This window comes from Diprion similis, chromosome 4 (genome assembly GCF_021155765.1).
Source record: "Diprion similis isolate iyDipSimi1 chromosome 4, iyDipSimi1.1, whole genome shotgun sequence".
Lineage (NCBI taxonomy): Eukaryota > Metazoa > Arthropoda > Insecta > Hymenoptera > Diprionidae > Diprion > Diprion similis.
Window position 1 is genome coordinate 26,862,284 of NC_060108.1, and position 23,995 is coordinate 26,886,278.

The 23,995-nt window shown below is 41.8% G+C and overlaps 1 protein-coding gene across 1 annotated transcript in view; it reads right to left on the minus strand.

Annotated features, from left to right (window-relative positions):
• Nucleotides 1-23,995, minus strand: part of LOC124406048 (metabotropic glutamate receptor 2-like) — a 63,670-nt gene that overhangs the window by 14,703 nt on the left and 24,972 nt on the right. The window contains exons 2-3 of the mRNA XM_046881383.1: nt 9,067-9,209; nt 539-709 (exon numbers count right to left, since the gene is read on the minus strand). Coding sequence (XP_046737339.1) covers nt 539-709; nt 9,067-9,209 — 314 coding nt within the window. The remainder of the gene's footprint in view (nt 1-538; nt 710-9,066; nt 9,210-23,995) is intronic.

Genomic DNA, 23,995 nt, shown 5'->3' on the forward strand with positions numbered 1-23,995 from the left:
CATCTCGTCCACTGGATGAACGTCTCGAATGAAAAATGAAAAACAAGTAGGTAATTGTGAGTGGCAGGGCGAGGCTTGTAACGGCTTTCAGTGGGGTTGAAAGAAGGGTAATTTCTTTCTCCATTCCCCTGAGTTCTCCTTCTCTAAAACTGAGGTCATTTCTATCCGTCAGTTTGTGGATTTCTATTCAAGCACAGACCCAATAGGCTATACAACCTTGAACCTCGGCTCGTTTATCGTCCGCTGACGTCTTTGTTCGTGTATTTATCTGAAAATACCCTGTACCCTCTAGTTTTTTATATCGTTACGCACGGCTCATCCCTAATTGGGTAAAGTTTCGTGAAGAATTCAGTCCCGATCACCATTAATATCGAAAGCAGTGGATTTCCCACACTCGAAATGAGCTCTCGAAGTGGTAACGAGCCACTCGTTGTACACTTGACTTGTATTCTTTCACCGTAACAACGATCGCAACATTCGAAGTTCCCAAATGATCATTCGACCGTAAAGTAACGATGAAAATCGACGCCATGCTTACCTTAATGCCGTAGTTGCTCTCCTCGTAAATTATAGACACGTAGCTCCAGTTCATTTTGCGCACGATGTCGACCATCGCTTTGACCTGATAGTGATCGCTGGGAATTGTGCGCGAGAAATACTCGAATCTCTGTTTATTCGAGAGTTCCGGACTGGTGGAGAAGAACGACACCTGAAACACAGAAACCAAGATCGTGATAAGTTAGACGTAATCTCAGCGACTGAAGGTCTGAGGTGTCGCAAAGAATTTCTCGTCCCATCTTCCCTGCCGTACGTGATTCAATTTTGTCCACAAAAATATGGCGATATGGAGCAAAACGTCTGCCTTCGGTGTCACGTTGGATTGAAATTTTTCTTCTTACGAATCGTCTACTCGGGTAAATTCAACGAAACACTCGGATTTTCGAAGCGTTTCGGTACCAAGGCTTGTCCGAGAATCTGATGCATCGATTAAGGCTATAAGCCCATCGGGTAGACAAAGGGTGCCGATATGTTGCCGGGTCGTGAGATGTGTTACAATTACGAAGCAATCTGTCGACTAGTAACTCAATTCCATCCATTCCGAGGTAACGAGTAACTCGGTTACCCGAACCTCCGCAGCCCGGAATCCTCCTTACCCTCACAGTTGAAAACCTGTTAACGCCACTCCCTTTATTCTCCGCAGACTTTACTACTCCGAATAATAGGAAAGCCTTTTATCGTCTCCGAGTTGGAAAGGACAAAGGGAAAAGAAAAGGAAGAAACGGGGGAACTGAGTAAAAAGAAGCGAAGACAACCTGCACTTTATGCAACAGCGACAGATTTTACCGTAAGACTTGTTTATTGTTCGTCACTTAGTTGATGGTACAGTCTTACCAACCCTTCTACAACCTTGCCCTTCGTATATCGTTCGATAAATTATTCACCTGGTAAACTTGCGAATGCACTGACAGTGTGGCCAACCACAGTTCACGATATATCAGCATCGGGTCCTTTTCTTCACCCCGTTTCCAGACCTTAGGAGGTGATACAGAGGTGATGTATTACTTACAACCCCCTCTGCCTCTCAGACCTCAATTCAAACTTGCAGAGCTTTGTAAGCGATCCGACACGCTATTAATTAACCGTTCAACGTGAGCGGCACGTCAGCAGCAAATCGCGGTTTTTCAAGCCACCCCCACGCGCTTCTTGAACCCTCAACAATGGGACAGCTGAGAAATATGAATACGATATCTCATCGGCAGTGTTCCGCAGCTATAGTTAGTGCACTTCTTAAGTCATTCTTCTCGCAGTGTATCGCGGGAGAATAACAACGAACAATTTATAGTCGTACGAAAAGATGATAAATCAGTTGAAGTTCATCCGCAGCTGTTGCAGAAAATTCGTCGACCGATATGCTCTTTTGATACACACACACACACACACGGTCCCTTGCTAAATGGCCAACGTTTTGGTCGAGGGATGTTTTACGACGTCGCATCAACTGCAGGTTTTAGGATCTTTCAATCATTTTTTATACTCAGAGAGGGTGACGGGGTAACGAGCTTCGCATCGTCCTCGATTATTCATAGAATTTATCACTGTCAGGGATCGCAGAAGTTTTATCTTTTGCTGGAAGTCAGGATTTAAGGTTTGCTCGTGCATACTTTCGACGAAACCAGGAGACAGGAAGCCGAACCAAATCTACCTGTTCCAAATCCTCTCTCAGAAATCAGTCGATTACATATACCTCATATTTCCCACAAAAACCCCTAACCAGGGTGAAAAATAGGAAAGAAAATCATACCTCCGTTGACTAATTCACGCCAATGATCGATGCTTCCTTGCGGAGCTTACCGGAAGTGGGTCGCCAGCTTGGCTTCATGTAATTTCTTAGCCGAGCTGGGCTGAGCCGTTGAGCCGAGGTTTAAGGGTAGTCGTCATTTCCCGGGTAAAACTCAGCGCTGCTGCTTCCGCTGGTGGTGCTGCTGCTGTTGCTTTCGTTTACGGAGTTTATGTAGCGAGAAATGAGCTCCGGTGTTATCGAGTGTTATAGTGCCACTGGATCGCCTCCATCCGCCAACTCTCGTCAGCTGCGTTACCTTTTATCTCCTCTGGTACCCGCCCTGACTTTTACCACGTTCACGGTACGATTCCGCGGTATACGTGAGGTGGTCAACATATTTATCACGCGTTGTCAGCTTACCGATCTTGTCCTTTACTCGCCTTTTACTTCGTCCTCACAATCCCCGCTGCACGCCTTAGTCACACTTTCGCTTCTTATATTTCAATGAACGCCAACTGGCTACTTGTACATACTTGTCTTTCCATGGCTCTGTATGACTTTGAAGGATTTGTCGATTTGGGTGAATTCTATTCGCCTGACGAGGAACGGTAATAATTAATAATCGATCCTGGCGTGCATGGTTTCCCGAAAATCACGTCCCTCTTAGTCATCCTTCATAGGTGTGACGTTCGTCTGTTAGGAGCTCATTTTATACGCGAATGGTGCTTCGAGTTTGTTCGAGGTCATTACAGATCTCGGATTAAATGTTTGATTAATCTTGACCACGATGGACAGTGAGCTCTAGCATCATCATAACGGAAAGCACTGGTTGATTTTGGAAAGTGGCATTAGTAACCGATGCGTTGCTGTGAATTCGTTTGAGAAGTGGAGAAATATTTGCACCGAGTATCGAATGAACGAGTGATGCACACGTTTGCATTTATATCGAGGTATTCATCGGGCGTGAAGCGTTATTGGATATGGTCAATCCTCGGAGCGTGTTCGAATAATGTTGAAAGTGAAATTATATCAGGTTATTGAAACGTGTGCGATAAGGGGGGAAGAACCGTTGCATCGAAAGTTTAAAACAGGGACACACAAAGGCTCGGACAGCTGATCGACGTTATTTGCAAATGACGGATCGCCTCGGGGCGTCGAAAGCTCGATGTCACGTCGCTAATTGAATCCGCCAAAAACCAGGCCGAGCTGCAGGGCGCGACCGCAGCCTAGGAGATCGGAAATCGAATCTACTAACCGAAACAGGGAAAATGTGACGTGTGCTAAGCTCGGCAGTAGCACGTTGCAGCCCATTTGTCTGCCACACCCAGGCTGTACGGAATTTGCGTGTAAAACGGAGAGGGTGTGTAATTGCGAATTGCGGAGTAGGTGTCAGGCGAAAACGTCGATACTTCCGGCCGTTTCGGACAGCACGGAGTCCCGCAGGCACCCAGACAATACAGTCCTGGAACTTGAGGGTCAGCTGAGAATGACGACGAAGAGGTTGTTTGGGTAAGTCGGTACTTCCTTGGCGGGTCTCTCGTCTCCCGTAAGGGTGGGGCACTCGGGGCTCGTCGGGATTAAACCTAGCGTGAAAGTCACCCTGGAGAATTACACTCAGAATACCCGGTGACACAAGTCTCCGTTTCCAGGATCTTCAAAGTTCAAGATTAACCGGCTGACTCCCTACGATTCCACGCAACAATCCCATCCTGTTTTCCTAATGAGCTTTCCACCCGCCTCAGCCGACCTAGAGCGTCCCAAAAAATCTGCCACTTTAGGTGGAGTTTGTTGTCGGTCGTCGAGGAAACGGAAGCCAATTTAAAACCTCTGTAAGTTCGACGAAACGCTTCGCGGACGATCCTTCGAAGTAGGTATCCTTACAACCGCCTCCGATAAATCACCGGCAATATTGGTTAACACCTTGCATATTTCAGGGGGATGAACAAGTGGAAGACCATCCCTTTTCTGCGGTTCACTGAGAAATCACCCGTCCAACGTCTAGACGGTCGATGGAGAATCAATTTTCTACGGTCATGAGTGTCGGAGTAGAGGTGTTGAAAAAGGCGCGTGCCTAAGCGTGCCTAAGCGTGCCTGGAATGGCAAAGTTGAGCTGCACGAGGTGTCAAATTAATGTGGGTACGGCGTACAGGGTATACGTATATATATGGATGTATATACACACCGAGTGTAGACTTGTAGGTATACCTCGGTGAAAATTGCCTGCCAACTCAAGTGTGTAATCATAGTTTGAAGCGTTGAGAAGACACGCCGACGTGCAGCGTCACGCGATCTACGACGTTCAACGCACCCGAAAGAGCTCCAGTCCTTTCATTTCTCTCAGTTCTGACAATGAGACCCTCGCAGCTCCCGGGTGGCGTATCTTAGTCCTAAACACATACCCGAGAGGGTGTAATAGAAGCGAACAACCGGTTTATCGGCTACTGTAAATATATCACTTAAATTACGGCCTATTCCCAAATGAATCGAGACTTGGAAAGGCAGTTTGACGAGCCTTGCTTGCTTCCGGTTTTCGAGTATCACGTTTCAGTTTCATAAAGCTCGAAATGAACCGCGAAGCCTGATTGACCGTTTCAAAGGGAATAAAAACCTGTATAAATAACGATCCCTTGGGCAATGAATTTCCCGTGAACGTACTTCGGCCGGGAAGCAATTTTCCAGTGTAAATCTCAACATCGTAGAGTATATTTTCATCGCGAGTTACGCGAGGTAAAAAAGTAAAATCTGATCTTTCCACGAAGGGATTGAAAGGGGAAAATGATACAGTTGAGACGATCAAAGGCAGTCTTAGTTAGACGCTATTTGCAGATTTCGAACGTCGAGATGTCTAACCGCGAAAACTGTGCGTACGCCTTCGGAGTATCAGGGTAGGTGTGTAAGAGGGAGGAAAAATATGGAAATCGTATACCGCTTATAAAGAATCGTTTGATCTTCCATGTACGAATTTTGGAAAGAAAAAAATCCAGCGTCATTCTGCTGCAGGCTGTCTTTTTTTCCCTTCAAAGCATTTACCGAAAGTCAAAGATAGACGGGCTCATTCGGAGAATATTAATGAAACAAGTTTCCAAACATCGGAGGGTGATCCTTGGAGTTTTCCAGAGCTTTGGAAAAAGTTGGCTTCGATATTTTATATTATGCAAGTATAATATACGTCGTGTATTTAAGAAGTTATACGTTTCAAGACTCCCCTCCGTGACTTAAAGGAATTAAAAAAGAAACAAAAAAAAAAAAAAAAAAAAAACGCGAGGGTCCTCGTCCTTTGCGTTATGCATGCGAAAGCGGTAAGAAATTGCTTCAACAATCTTGTAGAATTTTTTTTTCCTTTCAATTAAGAAATTGGGGATGAAATTTTTTTTTTTCAATATAAAATTATTCAATCAAACGTTGAGAAAACGCGACGCTTACTGATCTGAATTTTTCTCTTCTTTCCGTTTTACTTGACTGTCAAAATAGATGAATGAAAAAAAATAAAAATAAAAATGAAATAAATAAATAACCGTTCATCGATTCAGCGCTGTTGGATTTTTGAGATTGTAGGGGAGCTGGGGGACTAGAAAATAGCAGAAGAGAACGCCTGCCTCTCTTCTTATCGTGCCTTGCACTCCCACTCGAAGCCCATCCTCCGGGGGTCCTTTTCTTGATTGCGCGAAGCTCGCGGCTCCATTCAAAGCGCGAACTTGGAGGCGACGAGACAACGCTTTTCGCTGGCACGATAGTGCCGAGGATAGCTTGTTTCCAGAATGTCGAGGAGGCGCCGAATCTTCTAACTTTATGTTGAAGCTAGGCGAAGACGAGACTGCAGGGTGTAGCAATAAAGCAGCCGCGATATTTCCAAAGGGAGTTATTATTATATCCCAGGGTGGAAAGAGAGCTTCTCTATAAGCTACCGATACAAAAGCCCTCGTAACACCCTGCAACTTTACCCAATTTAATTCGGCTCTTATACACAAGCGCGATAAACTTTCCGTTTTAACTACTAACAACATTCGTTATACACCACGAGTTGTGTACGTGGAGCTGAATTGTTGAATGTTGTTTAATTAAAAAACTCTCGTCGAATAAACGAAAGTTACGTCATAATGCTGGCTCGATTCAGACTTACTCGGCGTATTCGGAAAATTTGTGAAAAAAAAATACTGATTGATATCGACGGTTTTTTTTTACCCCACAGTATGGAATATTTCTGTTATAACTTCTTCAATGAATTTGTGTTTCTCATATCTATATAGCAAAAATATTCTTGGCACATTTCAGGGCGAAAAATCAGAGTGGATGAGTCGAAGAGAACTGACCTCTCGACGAGTCGTAAAAGAAATACATGAATAAATTACAGTCACGTTTACGGGGATCCATGATCCATTCGAAGCAGTTGAAACACCCTTTTCCTAAACTCCGTACCGGATTTTACTGCAATCGTAAAAAATAAATTTCATCACTCGTATTCGAATCTCGTATTTTACCGGGAGGAATTGTTTCGTCGGTTAGAAAAGAATATTGTTTTTCTCAATTTCAAGTCTTTCCAAATGATTGAAGTGAATCTTTCGGAAGGTTAAACCGTTTGAACCGATCGAATTTGTGTCACGATCAATTTAATAATCTGCCGCGTAATTTCTTGTCTGGACAGCTGTTACATGTTTTTTCTATACGATCAGACGTCGAATTTCCGAGATTTAATTAATCGTAGGAGTGCTCAGATAGGACTTGGAAAAATGACGCTTGAGCGACTATCGAGTTTCTCAGATTACGGAATTAATTAGCATCAATTTAAACGCCAAATGAAACCGGTGTGTTAAATTAAAAATCCCTCACTTCACGCAGAAAATTAATTTCTCGAACCGGAAGATACCGCGAGATAATTGTCTGTTCAAAACGATGAAAAAAAGTTTACAAAAATACGAAAGTTAAGTAATTGTCACAAGAATATATCAGCTTCTCAAACGTTGATAAAAATTGTATCTCTCGACAAATTGGAATAGAATTCTACAGAAAGCAGAGCAAAATGTAAGAAAAACGAAGAAAATGAAACCGTAATTGCGGGAAGGCTTCGTTGATAATCTCATTCAGGTAGGTGAAAATCGTCATTTCTACAAAAAGGCCAAAAATCCTTTAGATGTAGAGCCAAAATCCTTTAGAGCATAAAAAGGCGTTTCAACTGCCAGCTCGTTAACAAAGTAATTCATGGCTCACAATGAAACAAAGTTTTGCATTCCACGATACCACAACACCTCATAGTCTCATGTGCTGATTCTGCTTTGCCTCGCTCAAGGAGAGAGAGAGAGAGAGAGAGGAAGAAGCTGATGACTGGGTTGATGATGAAGACTAACAACCATACGGCGTTCAGCATACCGCTGTACTAATTCACGCTCATTCATCTTCTTATGATGGATGAGAATTGAGCTGGGTGGTAAGGAGAAGGCGAAAAGCACCTCGTCTATGGGAATAACTTAGGAATGCAGGAATGGCCCTTGAGAATTCTAGAATGAAAAAGGGAACGCGTTAATCCTCACGAGTTCTGACTTATCGTTAATTAGTCGCTCCAAGTTCGGTCCGTCGATCCCGGTTCTAGCCATCCGCCATGTCAAATTTGCATTTACTTATCTAGTGCAGTCCTTCCTCTCGTTCCTCCTTTCTCAGTGATTCAGGATTTAGATCCAGGGATTTTATCAGACTTTGTGCCCGAGTCGAGTTTCGTTATCTCACGGGTTTCTTGCAAGCAACTTTTTCCCCGCTCCGTAGTACGGAGAACTTTGCATAAAAACACCGACTGATCATCCGTTCCGAAATTGTCTGCAAAAATGTGTCTAAAAGCCGTTAGCGTCACCGTTGAGAAGGGTAATTTTTTTCCTCGAAATTGGGAGAGCAATTTTTCAGCCCCGAAGGGTGTAACGTGTCGTCAATGCGAGTAAAATTCGTCTAGAGAAGAGCTCGACACCTGATTCACACAACGCACGTGCGCTAAAGTGTCATCTTGTTTACCGGAAGTGTCTGACTCGAATAAATTGTGCTCCGTGAAGCTAAGAGTGATCGCCTATCGGTCAGCTCTCGAGTCTCGAGTCTCGAAGAAGAAGAAGAAGAAGATGAAGAAGTAAGGCGATTTCACCCCGAAATGGTTTTCACACATTAAAGATTATACAACGAGAACAATGACGTCAGTTCCGGCGCTGAACTCACTTCCAGGATGAATAAATTATCGACGTCTTCGACGAAGAACCCCAAGCGCCACTTGAAAAGTGCATTTCGTCGTAACGGCAAAGCGCCTCGACTTCCGGGATTTATTTCCAACAAACTCTAACCCGCTTCTCAATTTCCATGCTCTTATATTGAATAAATTTGTGCAACACGTTGACGGGAGTCGAATAAGTTTCATCGCCAACTCGGATGCATCCATAAAAGCTCTGCCGCTACTCGTGCTTGCGAAATACTCGGTATGCAATTCGTACAGGAATGGTAACAGGTGGTACCGAGGCTGGCTGCTCGGAGCTCACGAATCGGAGGGAAAAATACAGCTCGACGAAACTAAATTGATCCTCCTTGCAAAACGCGAAAAAATTTATTCGTCTTCATCGCCTCGGAACGGCGAACGTCGTCATTAGGCTACCCATCGAGGATCTGATGGTCGGTTTGACCCTGTGAAAAAGGCCTTTCATCGCGGCTGGCAATTTCGAAGGAAGCGTTCAGGGATTGTCGAGGAAAAAAGTTGGGCCCATTTGCTTCGAGGAGAATTTCCTGCGCAGTTTTAACGGCTAATATCGCTGAGTTGCACCGACCTGGGGTATCCTGAAGAGGCGAAGGAGGTTGGCGACCTGGATCGAAGTCACCGAGCTCGCGGCTCCCACGACTCCGCTTATAACCTTCCGGACTGCCGTCTTGTTGCAATGGTACTCAGCACCGTCGATGTTGCTTATCGAGCCTGAAACGAAAGGAACTTGGTCATTAAATGAGCAACAAGTAAGCAAGATATGGAAGTGATGTGCAGGGATGCTGCGTCCGCTTGAGAAAATTCGATGAAAGAGTTTTGCGGTAGGAACAACTTTCTGCCCCCCTGATTTCAAGAGGAATGTACGCAAGGGCTCGGCGAAAATTACACTTTAAAAGTTATCTCACGGGATTTCGAGGAGGGGCCTGTAATGAGTTTAGGAATATATGGCCACCAGGAGAAACCTTTAAAATGAGACTTTTCTCCTTCCCTGCTGACGGTGGGGTGAAAAAATCTCCCGGATCTTAGCCGCAAAGATTAACAGTGGCCGCATCTTGGCTCAAGCTCGTCTCCTTTGTCTCTCTCTCTCTCTCTCTCTTACAGATTCGAAGTAATATTCTCGCGAGACGGTAATTGGAGTTATAATTCATTCTGGAGATTCACCCAGCGAGGTGATGGATCATGGCGATATTTTGATACGCGCAGCTAGTCGCTGCAATTTTAATCAACATGCTAATTCACGGCGCCAATTCAATTTCGCAAATTGTTTGCCGGTTATACGTGTTCGTTCGCTTCTCTCCAGCCGTGATATCGACAAATTTATACGTTTATTTGATCAATATATCAATCATCCTCAGCGAATGAAACATCGAGTTCTTCGCGTACCATCTGCGAGTGAGAAATAATTCGCGTCGTGATATTTTGCACATCGCTCAGGCGATTTTCACAAATACTCGCAATATTTTTACACATTTCACTCATTGAAATTCTTCGTGCTTTTAAAAGTAAATAGATCAGTAGATCACTTGCTCAAGTATAATTGCAAGCGTAAACTATAACATGAGATAACATATTTGATTAATCGAATAATAGACATGGTTTTGAAACCGGTATACCTGGAATTCCTTTTTCAATTTCTGGAATTCAATATGCGCGGTGAAATTGAATTAATGCATCAGGACTCGGTTTGCACTATCGACTGCATTCGGGACGAGTCAACTTCGAGTATCGAGTAATTTTATGGAAGCTACATCAGCTCGATTATAACGAAGTTATTGTATCGAAATTTTCCTGTTCACGAATCAATTTTATATTTTTATTCATTTTTTTTCTTTTTAATCTGCCTTTCATATTGAGAGTAAAAGATAATGCAATTTATCCGGAGAGAAAAGAAACGGGAAAAATGGCAAACAAGCAAGATAATCGAGAGACGGAAAAAAAACGTATTATTGAAAGTGAATGTATTGTACATTCCTCAGCGACATTTATAATTCCTGTAAAATACGTGACACTTGTACGGGAAGTGTATGGTAGAAATAAAAACAAGAATAAAGCTTATAAATCCGATATGAAAATCCGGGGCGCACAAATAACTCTTATCGCGACACAAAGCGTCAGCAAAAGGAAGGTTGAATTTTTACACCTTAAGTCGTGCTTTATTTTACTTACTTCGCTTTAAAACCTTGGACGAGATTCCATTTTTATGCCCCCCCCCCCCCCCCCCCTATTTCTTGCTGTTAATTATCCGCCCAATCGAGCTTTGCGATTAGTTTTTTCTTTTCATCTACTCAACTCGATCTGAAAAATCAATTTGTTCACCTATCAAAAGACGATGTTCTACAGTGGTTATGAAATTCTCTAGTAATACAAGAAACAGATTAGACTCAATCCCTTCCGAAAAATAAATAAATAAAACCAAAGACAAAAACAAAGAACAATTCCCCAAGCGAGATTCTAATTTCGCGATGAAATATGCATGGCATCAAATAAATGCCTTTTATATCTTTTCCTACCCGCCTTATAACGAATCGGCGTGGGTGGAGGTAAGTCGCAAAAGACGCCAACCCTATAAAAAAAAAAAAACAAACGAACAAAAAAAAACAGGGTACCTTTCAATTTTCCGCTCAGATAAAACTGTATATATATATATATATATGTATGTATGTATATATATGATACAGTCAAATATGTAGGCGACGACCGTAAAAAATACCTCTCGAAGACGTGGTCACCTGTATAAAAACTCCGGAGAATTCTGTGCGAGATTAACTGTGTGTCAAATCTCGAGGGACGCTTTGGAGGATCGGGACCGCAGAGTAATTCTTTCGTCGGAATTAATTTGATCCGCATTCGTTTTTAGAGTTAAAACTGCAGCGATATACCGTGAGCAGTAATTAAAAAATAGGGTGCAAGAAAAAAGCGAAGGAGTTTGAGAAAATGCGGCGGATAAACTGGTTTTGGGTGCCTAAAATTAGGCCCCAATTTACGTCGTCTCATCAATTTACTTCGTTATTTTCAAATTAATTTCTACGCGAAGTACTTTTGTCTTGCTGCCTTTCGCGAAGGTCTTGTTGAAATTTGTTATTTAAATCTGCATATCAATTATCGCGTGTCTCTTTCATTTCGGAACATCAACAGAATTTCATTGACGATTCAAAATACGAAGTATAGCAGCAAGGAGAATACCAAGGATGCATTTATATTCGACGAGTTTCCGTTTTCTCGACTCTTCCACCAGCTTGGCACTCCGCTCGTTGCCGTCTGACAAAATCAGCAAAAGGAGGTGGCAAGCTGGTGAAATGTGAAATTTAGCTGACCAAGCTCTGGACTCTGTGCCCCCTCGGGTTTTGGCACGCCTTAACAAATTGCGAGCGAGAAAATTCGCCGACGGTTTGTCGAATTTCAGCCGGCAAACAAGCCGGCAGCTGCAGCTTTAGCTTTTCCAAGCGACCACTGAATAACTAATCATTGGCCATGTTAGAAACGCGCGCGTTAAAAAACACGAGCTTTTGTTCCTTCTACTGTTCGAACACCTTGTTGGCGCAGGACAAACGAGAGACATAATTTCTGCCACAATGGCACGAGTGAATGACGCTCGCTAATGGCTGTCACTCTGCCAGGTTTATTAGCGCAAAGCGGTGAGTTTCGCACACAATATCATCCCTTGGTTTCACAGTCACGTTCCTGTTCACCTGACCTGCAAATGAGAGACAATTCTTCGCGGTAATAATTTTACAATTCATTATATTCAATATTCTTCCCCATTTTAATGGGCGCTGTTTACAACGCGCAATTTGAGTTTGTAATACTTGTGAAAAAAAAAAAATTTGTTTTCAATGGATTTCTTAACTTTATTAGCGATTTTCCTGATCAAATTCACGTTTTTAGAAAAACGTTTAAGGATAAATTTTCTCTTTTACAGTATCAGCAGAAGTGCGGACGATCGACGTATAAAAAAATAAATAATTATGCGACTACGTAAACTTTGAATAATTCGACGCGTGTAATATTACACGTAATATACCCTGGAATGAAGGTAAAACGCGAGATCGCTCGTTAAATATTTAAAACCGTCTACTTAATTTTCCTTTATAATAAAAAACGGTAAAAGAGAAATAAGGAAATAAAAAATGGGAGAAGTAAAGATAAAAATAAGAGTCACAGAACTTATCGGCCTCTTGACTCGAGGGCTCGCTTTACGCAATAACGGGGAAATAAATTTGGTAATTACCCCCGCAAATTAGCCAGACTCTTATACCGACTTGTGTTTATTCTTAAGGGAGCTTTCTCGCTTTCGGCATTTCGCACGCAACGCGGTCGCCTCACAATCAGTTAATCCTGCTTACACGATTCAACGATTTTCTTTCCTTTTTTGCTCAACTTTTCCCTTCCGTTAATGATTATTTTTTTATTTCATTAAATTAAAACACCTCCTTTGAATTTTGCATCAGCGTTAAGAAATCGTCTAGCCAATAATAGGATCCACAGATTTCGACAGCAATTTTTCAACACAGTTTCAGACACGAATAAAGTACTTGACTAATTTAAACTACCAAATTTTAATTACACAGAAGCATCGCTCAGGCTTAAAACAAAAGTTTGTCTTAAAAAATCGCCAACAATTGCGTTAAAATTTCTTTGTAACGAAATCGGCGATTTCTCCTTGCAAGGACCCCGAGTCGTGGCCCTGAATTAAACGTACGATGATCATGCAAGCAGCCTTTACACGGCATCGAGAGCTTAGCGAAGCACCTATTGTGCGCGGGTTATCTGCACCCTCCACTCACGGCATGCGGGAAAGTTGGAGGATGCGGGGGTTTACATCCAGTCCCTAATTCTGAATTATTGGGATAAATTTATTCCAAGAGACTCCATATTTATGAGTTGTAACTGGTATTCAATGGGATTTGATTTCGATGAATAGCGAAATGAATTTTTGTACAACTAATGATAATAAAAATAATTAAAACAACAGGAAACAACTAAAAATCGTTTCGTCGAGTTGCAGGGCTGAGGATTTCGAAGAATTTCATCTCACAGGGTGAGAAGAATCGCCTCTTTCTACTAGGTCGGATTAAATTCCGATGATCCAATTTGGCCCAGCGACGTCTAATTGGCAAACAAGACTTTATATTCATACCGCGTTTCGCAGCGGCGAGGTGCTTCGGCCTCGAGGGCGGGAGACATAAAATATCGGGCATGTCCAATCAGTTCCGAGTCGGCGCGTTTCGAGAAGCCACCCCCACCCCCACCCCCGTCCCGTGAAAAGAAAAGGAAAAACAATCCCGGAGAAGATAGCGAAAATTCATCCGTTGTATACGATCTTGGTGATAAAATATCGCGGGGGTGAAAATGAGGAAAAACGATAACGGCGTGAGAAAATTTCTGAGGGAAATTTCAGTTACGTCGACCGACCTCCGGACCATCAGGACCATCATTAACCCTCTACGTATACCAGGGGTAGAGACAGAAAGGGGTTGGTTGACTGGAAATTGTGTCAGAACCTGTAAAGTCCCGATAAGACGACGGCCTTCACAGCTCGACGATCAGTAACCGTCTCAAGCTTTATATATGGTGTTTAAAAAAAAGGTTCAGCCTTTACCGTGTCGCGTTTGGCGAACCGTGCAGCGAGGGAGAGGAAATTTGGTGAAAAAATGAAAAGTTAAGATTTTCCAAGTCGTCCAGGTTTTTCTTTCATTCCAATCTCAACCCCCCCCCCCCCCCCCCCCCCCCCCCCCGCCTACCGTTCTGGCCTTGAGGCGTATTATATAAACCGACGACTTTGCGTAATTAACGGGACAATAAATTTCACAATTATACATTCGCAAGTTAATAAACCGTTATAATAAAAGGGATCGTGACGACGTTTGCCAGAGGCTAATGAAATTCAACCTTGAATTGAATTGAATATATATATATATATATATATCTATTCATGTTCTATCATGAGTATTATAAATGCGAAGTATAATAATTCTGTCTACGCGCAATGAACTGTTCATCCTGTATATATGTATATATGTACATACAACATCGAGGGCTGTATTCGGTATTGTAAGACGTTTCCCTCCGCGCTAGAATTATACGAGCGAAAATTCAATTTTCACTTTCTTTTATTCACTTTGTTTTTTTCATTTTTTTCACTGGGTCTGGGCCTTTTTACTCCTTAAGAAAAAAGAAAAGAAAAGGGAATTCAATTTTGCCATTATTATTTGAATTTATAGGCGCTGTTCACACCGTTCATTTGCGTTCTCGCAAAGTTCGTAAAACACGTGAAACTAAATTGAAACTTGGTCTTAAAATATCTTCAGTCGAGAATGTTAATCGCGTGGTTGAAAATTGCCTCCTTCGCTCCGGGACACAAGAATTATCTTCGATAATCACAACAGCAAGTATTTTCTGAATCGATAATGAATTTTCTTCAATTCACGCTGGCGGTCAGACTGATTACTGAAACCAAATCGATGCTGGTCTCACTTTTTATCGCAACACATTAATTGCTGTTATATTTATTGTTAGTAATAGACATTCGTTCTCACGTGCCATTCAATCCAAGTCCCTTATCGACTAATGCATCCCTGAATAAGTCCGAGGCGAAAAAGCATCGGTAGAGGGTTGATCGATGGCGATTTCCGAGAGGATAAGCAAAGCGCTCGAGTCTGGCGTTGAGCGTCGTTATCTCGAGTTTAATCCTCCGATTTTTCTAAATATCGCTAGCAGTTTCGTTTCGAGGGAGGTGATTCGATTCCGTTTCTATTTGCGAGGGTTTGTTCCTCTTTGAATTCCCGCCCCCCTCGGTCGTCAGGCGTCGTTTCATTATTCAGCGTCATCCGTCAATCCGTCAAAGCGCCTCTCGTCTCTTCCTCCTCGTCTCTTTTCGCTCCTCCACCCTTCTCTCCGCGTCATATAATTCAATGATAAATCAGACGGAAGAGAGGGTGAAATAAATATAAGTTTTCTCCTCGATTTTCCGACACTTTTTTCCCCTCCAAATCCCGAGGTAGAATATTTTTAACCATTTTTACACCCTTTTATTAGGACGCAATTAGCAGTAATTCACGCCGCGGATTACGGGCGGAAACTGCATCCCGTCTTAAGGTGGTCCGCGCTTTTCCAACCCCGGAAGCTCCGATTTTCCGACGCGGGATACCCGACGCTTCTCAACTTTCTTCCGCCATTCAATTCCTCAACCGATCAAAGGCGAACATTCGCGTCAACCGGATCGAGGTAAGCCGGGGCGGAAATTTCGATTCGAGAAACAGACTGCTGGAGGAATAGGATATATATACACATATATATAAAAATGGTAAGCGGATTTACCGATGGATATGTATTACCTATATGTAGGTTATATATCACCGAGAAAAGTCGCTCGGGATTTACCGCCCGCGTAACTCGATCTGACGTATTGACATTTTAGCACTTTTCTTGCAGACCGCAAGCCCCGATTCTCAGCTTACTCTTCCCGTAGAGAAATTATTTGGCAAACTTTCGCGCAATTTCGTTTCTACCAATTTCATTTCCAAAGTTCATAGAACTTGATAACTTACATTTGACAACCGAAAGCGTGGCGTAATAATCCCACGATTATCAACGTCGAACGATGCAGTTGATTGAAAATTGTTAAAAAAAAAACCTTTTTTCGCTAATCACTCTGAATTCACGGGACAGGAAGAAACATCGATATTATACATAATTCAGTAAATTTGTAAGGACGACGAGGATCGGGATAAGGAGGACCGGATTACGCCTGACGAGGTGTCGGATTATCGCCAAGTGCATGAATATACAAATACCTATACCTTCTACCTTCGTATAATGTATATATATATATATATATATAGACGTACCGGATCTTCTGCGTACATACAGCTGTCAGATTATAACGCAGGCAGGCAGGCGTGTATACACGCATATGAATTATTCACGAAGCGGCGATAAATATTTATTAGGTGCCTTGTAATACATTTTTTCTTCCCTCCTTCCAAAAGTTTATGCAAATTTTGTCGACACGTATTGTGTAACTTCCGGATCTTTTCCCGGCAAATCTCTCCCCGTTTCATCATTATTGTTATTATGGTCATTTCGCCTTGTTTCGGTGATAAACATTATGGGGAGTCTGAAAACAGGTGTGACGCTGAAACCCAGCTAGGGAGACACTGTTTTATGAATAAACTTGTTCAATTAACAAAACGCGCGAGGTTTTTGCACCTACGAGTCAGCGATGTTGAAATCAGTTTCCCTCCCCCGCACCCAAAACACTTTTCTCCGCTTTTGGAGATGGGAGAAAATTTCGTTTTTTTTGTTTCTTTTTTTTTTGGTTTTGGTTTTATATCACCTTCACCTTTTTCCAAGTTTTCAATTCCGTAAAAAGTATATATAATATTCAGATTAGGGTAGAAGGTGAAATTGATTGTTTAGATTGAACTCGAGGAAGGTTTGCGAGGCAATTAGATAATTGAATTCCGAAATTGTGAAAGAAGAGAGGCAATCGCTTTACCCTGAAGAACGGAGTGAATTAGCGCATCCTGAAAACTCGGGCAGCTGATATTTTCATCCGAGTAAGAACCGGGAATAACGACTAAGCGAGTATTTCATCTCCCCTGTTTTCCAGAGCTTATTAAACCTTGCTCGCGCCTCCCGCAGCGCCTCGCCTAGTTAAGTAGTTAGTCTGGAAACTCGAGATTGCTAGCGAGGGAGAAAGAAAGATAGAAAGAAAGAGGCAGGAAAAAAAAACAAAAAAATTACAGAAAAACGAAATTGAGGATAAAAAAAGAGAATTCCCAGACGAAAGTTACGCGCAGGTCCTCGTTAAATTTATATCTCGACGTGCGTGCAGAGCGTCCTGAGATGCTAATTTCGTCCCTTTTTACCCGTCTTTTTTCACCATCGCAATAATTATCGCACTTACAACACTCGCGGTTTTTCCTTTCGTCTCTTTCACTTGAAACGAAAATTGGCAGGATTAGTTTCATCAAAAACGTCGAGAGATCGGCCTTTTCGATCCCGCTTATCTTGATGGCTGAATATATACATTTAGAACCTTAGGGGCCATTCATTAATTACGTAAGGGCCCCAAGGGGCAGGGGGGGGGGGGGTGGGTGGAGGGGGTAAAAGTCATTCTTACGTAATATTTTATAATAAAATAAATAATAATAAAATTAAAGGGCAGTTTGAGAAACTACAAAAAATTTCTACTCAGACATTCTACAAACTATGAGATCTATTTTTTCATTTTTAATATACAATTTCATTTATACATTGTTTTTTGTAAAAATTTCGATTTCATAATAATTATAGTCTTTAAAATTGTAAATGTGGTCATATTTACACACTTTGAAGCTTATGTGTTCTTACATGGAGGTATAGGGGGGGCGGGGGGGGGGGTTAAAAATGACTGAGATCGTTCTTAAGTAATCAATAAATGGCCGGTAATATCGTTTCCTCTATATGAATAAAAATCTCGATAATCTCGTGTAATATATAACAACATTGATGAATTCTTTGAAACAATTTTCAATTACGTTGAATTTTCTGAAGCTGGTAATAACGCCACGTGGTCTAAAAATTTTTCTCAATTTCTCGAGACGTTGAGGGGAATGTTTCCCCGATAAAACTCAATTTTTGAATCGAGCTTGACGAGAGAAGCTCTCCGAAGCTCCGCCTCGAGTCGTCGAATGAAAGAAGGAGTTCGAAACTGATGGGAAACTGTTTTCTTTCCTAGTTCGCGTGCAAAAAGCTCTCAACGCGAGCGTCGGGCTTTCCTCGGAACGACGTTATCCTTCCATCCTTGTTTTTCCCCCGCGTTGCCGTTTCCGCTCGCGTATGATCGTTACCCGTTTTTATTATAATCATATCCATCCTTCAAGATTCCCCTAAAGGAGCTTTTCCGGCGGCGCTTTGCGTTCGTTTGAATACGGTCGCTCGTTATTCATCATCGACCTGCGACTCGAGAGATTACCTTATAATTGTGTTTTGTCTGGGGAGTCTTGAGGGCCTCAATGAGTTCAAGAATTAACCGTATCTGGAATGAGTTTCGTTAGGTCCAGACGAAGAATCGAGTTTAAGAAGAGAAAGCAAACGGCCCGCTGGGCAACATTTCAAACTTTTTTCCCTTTTAAATAACGGAAAGTCCGACATTCATGTGTTCATTTTTAAATTTACCTACTTTTCGGATACTCCGAAGGATATTAAATACGAAATAATTCTTCAATTTCACTTGATTCGAAGAAATTTGGTCGTTGCATCCGCGAAGAGCGAGTAAATAATTTCTTAAAATCGTTGAAATTTCTTCTACTCACAAAGATACATTCTTTACTAAAAATCTGTTCTGAAGCAGTTAATACGGAAAATTTGTCTTTGGACAAGATGAAAATTTTCAAATCAACCAAAACTACCCAAATTCTTCGGAAGCATAATCACAGAATCAAATTCACAGGCGGTTAAGGAAAAAATGTTATTATTGATGCAGTGTATCGGCGTGAAGAGGGAAAACATCCGGTTATTTCACCGTAACGTTTCACCCGGAAATAGCACTTTGTCAATGTAAAATCGCTATCTCAATTCTGATAATCCACTTCACCCGCTTTCACAGAGGGCGAGAAAAAAATGGTGGAAAGAAGAAAAAGTTGGAGAAAAGAGAAAAAAAAAAGAAAAAAATTGGGATATCCGCAAGTAACGTGGAACCTCGCTGTCCTATCTGCTTTCTTTTCATCCCTTCTCATCCCCTTCTTGAGCCCCGCGCATATGTCGAGAGAAATATGGAAATTTGGTATCTCGAAAGACGTTGCGAGGTGTGCTCGGCTGCGAAGATATCGAGAGATCATTCCGCTTGATAACGCATCGTTTTCAACGAAAGTCATTCCGCAGTGCGGGGAAATTTCGAGGCGGGCAGGTACGTCTAAGAACTCAAGGAAGCGAGTGATGATCAATTTAGCGCCGAGGAAGAAGGATTCCGCGTCGAATTTCCGCCTTCAGATTTATCGAAAATTGGTTAGGAAAACACCGGCAAAAAAATAAAAAAAATAAAAGGAAAAAGGAAAGAAAGAAAGAGGGAAATCGTTTGGCGACAATTTTTGTGAATCAGAATCCCGCACGCGTGAAATTTTTCACGGAGAAATGTGATCCCGATGGAAAAGCGGTTCGAAGTTTCGCCGATATAAATTTCTATGGCGTTCGGAAGGTATTTCGCATTTCGGCCTACCGTTTCGCCAATTTTACGAATCGGTGACTCTTGATTTAGTTTGAAACGGTGTCGCCGCGAGGCGAGGCTTTCAGGGTTTCCCAGGCGGGGACCTGGATCGGAAATTTCAAAATTTCAGGCTCTCTGGTTCCTTTGAAGGGCGGTTTTCCCCCTGCAAAAACCCCATCGACTACCGCGCTGCAATTGCGGCTTCCAAAATCGAAGGACACGGATTCCTGCGGAGAGCTTTGCGGCTTCGAAAGGCGGGAAATCGTTGCGGAGACCGCGGGTATCGGACGCGCGATAACAATTCCGTCCAATTTCTGTTTATTGTTACGAGGCGAACCTGCGGCATTCGGAAATCGGATCCTCAGCCAGGCGAGCGGAAGTAATATTCGAAAGCTCTGCTCGCTCCTGCGGAAGTCCGATTCTTGCACGTACAAGGTATGAACGCGACACACTCGGCTATGACTTGGCAAACTCTGCTTCACTACTATCCAAATACTTTCCTGCGCTTCCAATTACGCTCTAATTAGATTAGTTTTCCGGGCTTCCATGGCGCAGCGGCAGGTATCTGATAGCGACGGCCACTAAAAGCTAAAAATAATCGATGGATCGATTAATCGAGTCCGAAAAAATAGTTGAACACGATTCGATTGAATCGATAAAAATTGTTTTTTTTAAACGGTGCATTTGAAAGTAAAATTTCGTAAATTTTGGTGTGGAGTCTTAATAAGTTTCGTTCAAAATATTTTCCAATATCAGGTGAAGATATTCACTCATCTTTCACTTATTTGAGTTTGAAAAATGATCGAAATCCGAATCACAGCCACGTGCTAGTCTCACTCATTCTAAGACGAAAAATTACGTTATTCTAGCGTTTTTGCTGAACAGTCTCACTCAGCTTTTGAAGGACAAAAATCCGCCGGATTCTTATGAAGAAAAAGTAAGTTTTCATCCTCCAGCGATCGATTCTCGTCATCTTCGTAAAACTTTCTTTTCTTGTTTTTCCCTATCTATTTGACAAAAGTATTTCATTTCTATAAATCAAAGGATGACAGGATAGATTGAAGTTTCTGCAGTCGATGATTTTCTTCATAACCCAATGGCTCGAGTCATCGGATTGAAATAATGAAAATTCTAGAAGACCCAATCAAAAAATAACGTTTTGACTGCAGTGGCGCAATTCATCAAGTTAAAAAAAAAAAAAAAGTAACACAATGACAGAATTGTCACAATTTATAATCTTCTGGATAAAATTGGATCTTCCACTCACGCCGTTAGACTCTCTGGTTCAAAAGAGCCAAAGACACGCTCGAAAGAAGGCCAAAAAAAGGTGGAAAAACTGAGTTGTATGTGTTCGATGGGTGACCCTGAAGCTTTCAGACAGTCGGGGGGTTGATTTTATTCCGTAGCCACCATTCCGTGGAATAAGCGTCGCAGCCTGGCTGAGCCGGTGAATCAAGATAAGGTTTATAAGGCGAGGACGAGAGTTGTTTAACGCATTCGTACTGCGCTAAAATGTCGTACAAAAGTCGACGGAGGTCGGCAAAGTTTTCGCGTAATTTTGGCTGGTCGAGAGCCTCGGGTGTATCGCGACTTGAGCGTGAAAATAGAAAGAGTCTAATCTGCTGAATTTTCACTTGTCGTTTCGTTAAATTACCGGGAGAAGAGTAGGTAGGTATGTATATAAGGTACAGAGCCGCAGGCACTTTTGCACGAATGAATAATTCAATCTCATTAACAGATATGAACCACTCTTACGAGTTTAATCCGTCCGTCTCGAGCCGCAACGTTTCGCCCGCACTGCACGACTCTGCAAATTCCTTGAGCCTCGTCGGCAGCGTTTCGCTGAGTATAATAAAGTCGCGATTTATTCGAATTTATTCTCACGATTCCGCTTTCGTTCCTATCTTAAAAGGGAGGAAGACAGAAGAGGAGCGATTTGGAATGGTGTGATGAAGAAACGAGGTTAAGTTGAAAAGAAAAGAAAGAAAGAAACAAGCGACTTTAGGCTGGCCATGAGCCACCCTTAGAACTTCCCACATTCTTACACTGCAGTTTCCAAGTTCATAGAAAAAGGAAAAGAACAAAATCCAATTCGAATTTTGAACTGCAAATTCAGTTCGTGATCAAGGATTTTGAAGCCCTCGAACAGCATGTTGAATGAAGATGCGGAAGAATTTTCTTTCGCAAGCCGTCGCTGCGGATCTTGAAAGTCACTTTCTTCCATGAGTTTTCCAAGATCCGTTCCGTTTTAGGACTCGGACTGAAACGTTATTGGAGCGTACTGGCGGGATGAGAAACAGACGTCGCATCGCTGCGTTGCGTCGGACTAAGAGGGTTGTAAATTTGAATTCATCGAAGGGGATCAGATCGTACGGAGTATTGGAGAAAAGGGAAGGCACGGAGGAAATAGAAAAGAGGAAAGAGAAAGAGAATGAAACGAAAAGATACCTATAACAGAAGAGAAAAGTAACAGCCCATCGCGTCGCCTCGTGCCAAGAGAAATTTAACTGTTGTTCAATTGTCTTGTCGGGGAAAATGAGAAAAGCTCGCGCGATCGCGAAACGAGACTTCCGATATATTTATATGTAGGAAAGGGTGGGACACGACGACCCCCTGAATTCGGTTATAACTTTTCGTGGCTTTTTACCATCAAATTTTATAATAGATTTTTCTTCTACTTTGATCAAATTCACCAAAATTGTGAAAAAAAAATTGTTTTCTGTGACACGACGTTCTCCCTCTAAAAAATGGTATAAAAAAATTTCATAACAATTTTTTTTAAAGGTCCATTTTCTCCAGGATGTGGTAAGTTGGCCTGAAATAGCCGGAAGTGGATGAATACTCTAAATTAACAATGAAAAAATAAAAATAAAACTTTTTGGCCAATTTTTTTAGGGGGCTCGTCGTGCCCCACCCTCTCCTACATACGTTTACGAATGCTTGATTTTTACACTTCAGCCTTGATTAGAAGAGAGAAAGAAAAGTGGGGGATAAAATCCCGCAAGTCCAAAGCACGAGCTTAATGAAAAAAAGATTTCTCCATGCATCCCAATTGGCTCGAATCAGAGCCCAGAAGGCGAACAGACGTTGCTGGAATTTTTGACTAGCCTCGCTGCAGGCTTTTCAAAATCGGATATCAATTAGGTACGCGGCTTCAATCATCTGCCCTGAAACTACCCAGCAGGGGAAAAATTATTGTTTCTGGATAAATTAATCCGAGAACTTGTGTTATTATTACCTATAATACGATGTACGATACGTGCCCGTGTATTATTATTATTATAAATACATATACAGCCTTGCGGTTTCCACTGAGTAGATATAATACGCTCTATGAATTTAATCAGTGATACCGAAACCATTCGCGCCCCCTGAATTCACCGTAGAACGGTGAAGGTATTAGCTACATTATGAATAATTCCGCATTAGTGTTATGATCATGGTACGAATAAATTATAACCGAAACCTCTGACATCCAGCCAACTCAAATCCTGGATATTTTATTCATGATAATTTTGACGATCCAATTATCGTCCTCGCAAAGATCACCATCCGCTTACCGACTCGCAAGCCGTCTCTCAAAGGCATCTGTTGGTTTTTTGAAAAAAAAAAAAAAAAAAAAAAAAACGGGGTGAACTACGAGTAGTCGAAAATTATTTATTCGTTATAGTATGGTAGACAATAGGGTGGTTTGGAAAAAAATTATTTGCGATTTTCCACCATGGCATCCTCTAGAAAGATCATTTGATTTCTTGTTTTTGAGTTTTTGAAGAAACACGTTTCAGCACTTCAATTATTATTATTTCTTTCCTGGCGTTTATATTCAACCTAAAGAACACGATCCGTAATACAACAATATATCATCCGGGAATCTTATTCTCCCAAATTAAAAGTTCATGTTGAATTATAACTGTTTTATTAGATTGAATTAATAATGAAAAAGGAATTTTTCATCACAGCACAGAAATTAAAAAAAAAAAAAAAAAATGGTAAATTTTCTACACCAGATAAACTTCTTTTGACTCAAGTAGAACTGAGTTATTTTACCGAATAGAAAAAACAATATAAAAAATTTTCTTTTGCATACCAATATTATTCACGTTTTGTGCGATTACGATTAAATCCAATTCAGTCAACCTCGGCATGATTATCATTTAATGAACAGGCATCTTCGATCAACAGCTTTATTTCTAATAAATTTTCGGGCAGACCGATCAATAAGAACAACAACAATAATACTAACAACGAATGCAGCATAGCCTGACCAGTCGAGTTTGTCGACATAACATAGATTTCTAGGGCAAGGCCC